Source organism: Sorex araneus, chromosome 3 (genome assembly GCF_027595985.1).
Source record: "Sorex araneus isolate mSorAra2 chromosome 3, mSorAra2.pri, whole genome shotgun sequence".
Classification (NCBI taxonomy): Eukaryota; Metazoa; Chordata; class Mammalia; order Eulipotyphla; family Soricidae; genus Sorex; species Sorex araneus.
In genome coordinates, this window is record NC_073304.1 from 150406372 (window position 1) to 150414866 (window position 8495).

General features: G+C 43.2%; 1 protein-coding gene and 1 non-coding gene across 2 annotated transcripts; one reads left to right on the top strand and one right to left on the bottom strand.

The window, feature by feature from the left end:
- Positions 1 to 557: 557 nt before the first annotated feature.
- On the bottom strand, positions 558 to 1455 carry LOC129403689 (late cornified envelope protein 3C-like). Its single transcript, XM_055133917.1, has 2 exons — positions 1424 to 1455; positions 558 to 1043 (listed from the first exon to the last, which is right to left on the bottom strand). The coding sequence occupies exon 2, from the start codon at positions 1022 to 1024 to the stop codon at positions 737 to 739; it is 288 nt and encodes a 95-aa protein (XP_054989892.1). The 5' UTR covers positions 1025 to 1043; positions 1424 to 1455; the 3' UTR covers positions 558 to 736.
- Positions 1456 to 8390: 6935 nt separating this feature from the next.
- Positions 8391 to 8495, top strand: LOC129403791 (U6 spliceosomal RNA). Its single transcript, XR_008629452.1, has one exon. It is a non-coding gene; the product is annotated as a U6 spliceosomal RNA (small nuclear RNA).

Genomic DNA, 8495 nt, shown 5'->3' on the forward strand with positions numbered 1-8495 from the left:
GCTCCCTTGGCTTCCACCCTCCAGATACACATGGTGCCTAGAGACCACCCAGGCCTGTGGCCAGAAGCTCCCTTCAGGGACACATCTCTAGTTGGCAGCCTCCATTCTGCCACTTCTGTTTTGTTCCCGTTACGCAGTCTGTCTCTTAATGTGGATGTCAGGACAGTTCCTCAACAGCCAGAAACAGGTCCTCAACAGCCAACAGTAGCTCCTGACAGAGTCTGGGAGGCCGTGCAAACACCCACCCACATTTCACATGTCTCAGTGACTGCGTTCTCCAGAGTGCTTTCCCCAAATGGGTGCATCACCTGGTGCTCCTTGGAGACAGGCAACCTGGGAAGGTCGTTCCTTTACCTCATGGTATGACCCTCTCCTCCTGTGCCCCACTGTCCCACATGTAGGGCAGAAAGACCCAGTGACCTCTGTGACCCAGTAACACACATCCATCCCTGGGGGAAGGGTAAAGTGAAAACATGAGAATCAGCCGTGGTGCAGAGAAAGAGAAGCTTTATTGATCACATGGTGTGTCAGGGGCGCTGTCCATCCTTGCTGTGGGAGAGGGGGGCTGTGAGCCTGGGCTTGAGAGAGAAAGAGCCTGGGGGGGGGGGCAGGGCCTGGGCAGGGGCAGCCCTGCAGGGCCTGGGACAGGCAGCAAGTATGTCCTGGAAAGGCTCCACCGGGCAGGGCTTGTCCTGGCCCTTGGGTTCTCTTTCCTGTTCTCAGCATCGAGTCCTGGTCAGCAGCAGCCCCCAGAGCCCTGGCCACAGCCAGAGCCCCCAGACAGCTGGTCACTGGCTCTGTCACAGGAGCCAGAGCTGCGGCGCCGGCACCCGTGGGACCTGCGGCGCCTGTTGGGGCTCAGGCAGCAGCCGGCCTCGGAGCTGGGCCCGTGGCAGCCCCCGGAGCTCAGAGCACAGCCAGAGGGGGCGGGCGGGGAGCACTGTGCTGGGCTCTTTGGGGGGCACTTGGGTGAGGGGCACTTGGCAGGGAGCTGGCTCTGCTGCTGGCTCTGCTGGCAGGACATCTTGTGGGAGATGATGATTCTGAAACGAACAAAGCATGTCAAGGGAGCAACCTCAGGTCAAGTTCACCCACATGTATTTAGTAGGATATCTGCTCCTGTATGCCTTCTAAGCAAAGCTCTAGCAGAGAAATGAGAGCACACTGGAGTGAGCTGTCCAGGACCGTCTGCTGGGTCATGCATTCCCTGATGAATGATTCAGAAAGACAACGGGATGTCTTCATAAGGACCTGATGTTGAGAGGTTCACAGTCCTCAATAAGTGATGCTAGGGTCCTCACTTAACACATCCACAGCCAAACACACATGGTGCCTAATCGGAGCCTCAATCTATTAGTTCTATTCAATTTAAGCTTGCCACCCCAACCTTCCCAGGGGAAGTTCTGTCATTTCAGATACTCACCAGGCAGAGGAGGCAGGAGAAGGCTGCTCTTAGGAGACTGTACTGTGCACCTGGGCAGGAGTCCTTTTTATCCTGTGCAGTGGTGATGCATGTCTATAGCATGCTGTGATTTCACAAGGGTGGAGGGGGGCACCACCCACTGTTTAGTTGCCTGCCTCAGTGTCTTCCGGGACATGAACCAAAAGTTCTCACACTGTGGAATCAAGATGTCCTTGTCACTGAAAACTACTTGCCACTCTAGACTGTTGTTGCAACTTCATTCATTCATTTATTCAAAACCATGCATTGTCACAAGTTCTGTTCCTTTCACTCCATTCAACAAAATAGTAATATAGAGAATTGACAGTATCTTCTTTGAGTACCTCACACCCTACATGCTCCACCTCTTAAGCAGATATATCTGTCCCGAGGATCTGGTGCTGTCTCAGGAGCATTACTAACATTTCAAGGCCTAAATCGCAACTTGTATTGTGCTGGAAGTCCCAAAAGGGAATGATGTCTCAGATGCTCTTAACTGGTGACAATGGGCAAAGTTATTGGCATAGGAGGCTAAGGGATGGACATTTGGAGACAGTTCAAGTCTACAAGGATCTCTGGCTCCTAGAAGAACCTCATGTCCGCACGAGGAGCTGGAGAGGAGTGAGAGAAGAAGCTTTAAAAAGTAGATATGACAATATTAGCACTCAATATTATTAAAAAAGAGGAGAAAAAGGAAAAGACCCACTTTTTCATTCTGTCCGCATACACTTAACTACAGGATATGTTTGCTGATTCTAGTATTGTCGATATTCATAGAAGAAAATTATTCTTGTGAGCATTAAGAAAAAAATATGTAAATGATGAAAATGAGCCATTTTCAAAGACTTAATTGATAGTTTTGATTAACAATGTTATATGAGTCCAACTTTACATAAACTGAATACAGCTTCCTGTTTTTCAGTGTGATATTACAGATGTGACATCACCTCAAATTTTTTTAGACATTTCTTTTTTTTAAATTGTAGTTATTTTTATTTATTTATTTATTTTATTTTATCACCATGTGGAAAGTTACAGAGTTCTCAGGTTTATGTCTCAGTTATACCGTATTCAAACACCATCCCTTCAACAGTGCCCATATTCCACCACCAAAATCCCCACTATACCCCCCGCCCCCCACCCCAACTGTATAACTGATGAATTTCACTTCATTTTCTCTTCACCTTGATTACGCTCCATATTTCAACACAAAACTCACTATCGTTGTGGGAGTTATACCCCCAAACAAGATAACCCTATTAAGGAAGCATTTGATAATTAGTTTTCCATTAAAAGATTGTATGTTTTCAGGTTTTAGAAAAGGTCGCGCGCGGCCGCGTTAGCGGCCTCGCGGCTCGGATGTGTCCCAGTCCCGAATCCCGAAGCCATGTTAGTTGCTGCTCAGTGTCGCCAGGGCTCCATCTGGAGAAGGTGTGCTGGCTGCACCTCCTCCTTCCGGCTCCCCAGTGTTGTTGGCCCCAATTCGGGTCCGGAGCATTTTCCATCATCTCAAGTTTTTACCTCACATGATAATGAAGGCAGAGTCTCTTGCCCCCCGCACCTGGCTGCCTGGCTGTCTTCACTGGTGCCCCTTGGAGGGGGTGGGTTGATTTTCCCTCCCCACCCCGAGCAGAGTGCCAGTAGCTGAAGACCTCTGGAACCCAGCCACCGCCATGCTCCAGGCCCCTCTCCACATGTTCAGATGAGCCTCATGCAGGATGGAACCGGCAGAGGGACCCAAGTTGTGTGGAATCTGCGACTGAGATCTCCAAGCCTGTTCGGATCAGGACTGGGTGTCTTCTGCCCAGATCCCCCATTTTCCAGTAGCTAGGCAGTCACACCCAGAAACTGCCCCCGGCACCGGGTAATCCCACCAACGGCCAACATCCAGAGACTATAAAAACAAGCTCCCGGAAGCCTAGACATTTTATAGCCTAATTCTCTCCTTCGGAGAACCTGGCAAGCTACGGAGAGTTTCCTGCCTGCATAGGAGAGCCTGGCAAGCTCCCTGTGGCGTATTCATATACCAAAACCAGTAACAATGATGGGTCTCATTCCCTGACCCTGAAAGAGCCTCCAATGTGGCACCGTTGGGAAGGACGAGTAAAGAGAGGCTTCTAAAATCTCAGGGCTAGGATCAATGGAGATGGTATTGAGATGGCTCAAGAAAATCAATGATCAATGGGATGATGATAATGATAATGAAATTTATTCATTACATTTACTAAAAGATGTTTTTAGCAAAATATTGGGACCTTAGATTCTCATACTTTTAATTTTAAAAATTAAGTAAGATTTTATTACAGCAAAATTTTCTGATTCTCTGTGAGCCTAAAGGACTAGTCATATGTTTTTTGATACTAAATTTGAAGCAAAGGCACCAATTTCCTTTCTACTCAATCCACAGTTTATTTAGTTTGAATGAATACTTCTAAAACCTTTTGAAATACCTCTAGGAACATGATTGGTCCTGAATCTAGAGACTGAAATGCTTGCCAGAGGCCAGGGAAAAGTGGGCAATGTCTGGGCCCCTCTGCTTCAACATAAGATCAAGCTCCTGGGAGTGTGTTTTCAGTGGGTCTAAAGGCCTCCCTGGGGGCAGCTCTTCACTTCAACAACTCAGGCATTGTCCCATAACATGCCCAACCAGAGGATGAGGTTGCAGAGAAGTCCGAATTGCCACTTTACCAGGACAAAAACACTGTGGAGGGGATGCAGCTTTCAGGAACCTTCATCAGGGAGCCCTCCCTGCTCCATCAGCACACTCTCTCTGTGGGGCCTCTAGACACATCACCCAAAGCTTTTCTCCTCAACCCCAAGTTTGATCTGAGCCTCTTTCCTTCCCATCCGCCCTCTCATGTACCTCTGAATGATGCTGTGAAGAGGAGGAAGAGATAAACCAAATTATTATTATGTTTGTGCAAGGTAGATACTTACATCTGAAGTTTGTGCTGTTTAAATTTCTTATTGGACAGTAGTGCATAAACTTGGGTAATAATAATCCTGAATTTGTAATAAATATTGTCATTGGTCCATGTAATCCACTCAACTGATTTATCTACCTACTTAATCTATGATCTATCTCTAAATAAAAACAGAAAAGCCTACCACACAAGTGAAAATGAATAGTAACTTACAGTAAATTCATAATTGTCCCTCATCCATGCATCTACCTATCCCAGATGATGGAACCACTAGCTTGAATATTGGGTTAATTATTTTTGCTTTCTTTTGCATATATTATATACTTTATATGTTATCATAATTATATACGGTGTTATTTTAGATTTTTTTCTTTATGCACCTGGCAATGCACAGGGGTTACTCCTCCTGGCTCTGCACTCAGGAATCACCCTTGGTGGTGCTCAGAGGACCATATTGGGATGCTGGGAATCGAACCCAGGTTGGCCGCATGCAAGGCAAATGCCCTACCCACTGTACTATTGCTCCAGCCCCTAGATTTTAGATTTTAAGTCATGTTTCTTGAGTTATATTTTGCATATAGAGAAAAATCTATTTAAATAAGCACATAATTTTATGAACTTTGTCTAGCATATGCTGTCATGTAAACACCGCTGCAATTAAGAACAGTTCTATTGAACGAAATTGTTCTTGTTTTTGTTTTAATTTTTATTTTATTAAAGCACCGTTATTTACAAAGTTATTCATAGTTGAGTTTCAGGCATACACTATCCCAACACCAATCCACCACAGTGTTATCTTTCCTCTACCAGGTCCTCAGGTTTCCTCTACCCACCTCCAGCCTGCCTCCTTGACACACATTTTAAAGTTTGGTTGTTGTGATTTGAATCTCATGTTTTCAGTGTTGTTGATTCTGTGGTTTGTGTATATAGCTATGCCATATATCTACTATCAGTGCATCCAAGGCCCTTGGCCCTAACCTAAAATATTCTGAAATTCTCTGCATTTAACTGTTGATCTATCTTTATTCCTAAAATGTTGAGTTTTTAATTATGTAATATAATTGGAGTAATAGAATATACTACAACTAAATTCTGGACTCTTTCTGTGCATTTGAAATCCATTCTTGTTGTTTCATGTAATCATAGCTCATTCCTTTATTTCTAACTAGGATTCCATTATATACTTCTTTTAATTCATCAGTTCAAAAACACTAAAGTTGTTATAAGTTCAGGTAAATCTTGAATAAATCAACTATAAGCATTGGCTTCCATGAACACACATTTTATTGCTTTTTTTAAATACCTAAGAACAGGAATTTCTGGGGCAAACAGTAAGTATATGTTTGATTTAACTGACAAACTGTTTTCCAAAGTGATTATAATGTTTTTACATACTCACTAGCAATGGTTGGGAGACCTAGATACTCCCTTATAGGACTAGTCTGGTTATTTGTTTTATTGTATTTACCTTATCATATATAGAGAGTGATAGATCATTTGTTGTTAATTTGCATTTTCATGGTCACTAATGATGTTGAATGTCTTTTTGTGTGCCTTTTTTCATCCTTATATCTTCTTTGTTGAAATATCTCTTCAAATATTTGGTCAATTTTCAGTCATATTGTATATTTATTATTGATTTCAAGTATTTTAATCATGAATTGACATTGGACTTTTTAAAAAGTATTTTTTAATATTTTTAAATTTATTTTATTGAATCACCATGTGGAAAGTTACACAGTTCTCAGGCTTATGTCTCAGTTATACAATGCTCAAACATCCGTCCTTTCATCAGTGCCCATATTCCACCACCAAAAAAAGAAAGAAAAAAAACCCAGTATACCTCCCACTCCCCCACCCCCCAACCCCCCACTCTCCCCTGCATAACTGATAAATTTCACTTCCTTTTCTCTTTACCTTGATTCCATTCCATATTTCAACACAAAACTCACTATTGTTGTTGGAGTTTCAACACAGAACTCACTATTCTTGTCGGAGTTTATCCCCCAAGAATAGGGCCCTGTTGACAAGGAAATATTTGATAATTAGTTTTCCACTAATGAGAATGAAGAGATATAAAGTCGTGCAGCTGCAGTAGCAGCCTCGTGGTTTAGGATTTCTGTATTTTAGTAATTAAGTCCAGGGAGATTTACGTTGGAAATTGCATCATTTCCCTTCCTGGAGCAGCATGGAGCAAAAGCTTAGTTCACAGTCTGGAGACATAGCTGCAAGCACTTGCTGGGACCCGAAGTAATAGAGCTGGCTCTGGATCCTGGTTGTTCAGCAGCAAAGTGGCTGTGCAAAGGCATGGCCACCCGGGTCGAATCTCGGCGGAGCACGAGCCGGCACCGGCCCCGGCCTGAGACTGCCCTAAAAAAGTTTTTTTATTGAGATGATCATGTGTTTTTATTTTCTTTGTACTCTTATTTGGGTTTTTTTTTTTATTTTTTGTGCCACATCTGCCAGTGCCCAGGGCTTATTTGTCATTCTGTTCTCATGGGTCACTCCCGATAGTGCTCAGGGACCAGAGTCACGAACCTGGGTGAGCTGCAAATAAGGAAAATATCCTAGCTACTATGCTATCACTTCAGTCCTCTGGTATGACTCAAACACAGTAGAATATCAAGTACTCAAAAAATTCCCTAAAATGACTACTCTGTTTGAATTTTTCTCAGTTTTCAAAAAAAAGTATGTCTTCTTTTTGTTTACAAATTGCAATTATATTTGGTAATATGAAACTTGTGTATGAGTTGAGTTTTTAGGCTGTGAGTACAAGATGACACCACAATTAATATATTCGCCCAAATCAGACAGGTGGAAAGTCACAAAGCAATCTGTGTAATATCTTAGACTCTCCAAAAGATGTGTGACATGATTATAGAAACCAGTCTGACAGTTTAGGTCACCACAAGGTCCACCCACTCTTCCTGATCCAGCTCACATCTTTGGTACCCACCCTACTCTAAGGAGTGAGGGAGTTTCCTATAGCTATGGTGAGAGTGTCAGCATTTTTGCCACATGACTTTTAGAGCCACAGTCCAAGAGGAAAAGAAGTAAACAAAGCTGGCTCCAAGTACCCTGCTCACTGGGCCTTTCTCCTATCTCAGCAGCATTCTGGCATTCAGCCCAAAACAGCTCTGCTTTTCAGAAGTCTATCTTGGGCAATTCGGTCAGAATATGGTTCTTATTCCTTGCCCAAGTTCTCACTATTTCTTCCAGGAAATAAGTCAGTAGTCCTAGATACTTAAGTTCAAATCTTGGGCTCAAGCCCAAACCAGAAACAGGATAAACAGCAAAGACTATCCTGTAGCCTCTTTCTAGAAGGAAAATCTTCCAAGTATAGTAACTACTCAACAAACCACTGAATCCTATACTGAGCTCCATCAAAAACACACAATCCAGCCCAACTCTCTAGAAACAATCATATCAAGTCTTAGCATAAAGAACCAGCATGCATCAACAGTCATTTCAACAACAGAGCCAAAGTACCACACTGTGGCCCACTTGTTCCCTGACACTATGGTTCTCTTTATCATATAATGTAAGTCCAGGCCTTCATTTCACTACCTCCTCCACATGGGACCTCCATAGAGTTATGTCAAATCTCTCCTTCCCATTATTTGTTAAAATGCCAAAAGCATTCCTAATGCAGGTTTAAAGATAAGAAAGAATGTTCTTACATGTCTTCATTTCTCAAGCAAAAACTTATCCCTCCAGTCCTATCTCCCAGCCAGAGGGGCTATGGGAATACCTCAGGGGATATCCATTTTCATCTATAGCTCACCACCGTCTCTCAGGGCTTGTCGTACAACACAACTTCAAGACAACTGTCTTACATCTCACACTACAACTACTTTTACCTCCAGAACCCACAAATTCAGTTATAGTCCTGCTTTCCTCCAAGAACTTCATGTTAATAATCATTCCTAACTCCTTTCATCTATGCCTCCTGAAAAATATCACCAGGCATTAAAGTATTAAGGAATCAGAGACCAAATTTTCAGTTAGAAAAAAGGCAAGGTCGTGTTCTCTTCGGCAGCACATATACTAAAATTGGAACGATACAGAGAAGATTAGCATGGCCCCTGCGCAAGGATGACACGCAAATTCGTGAAGCGTTCCATATTTTT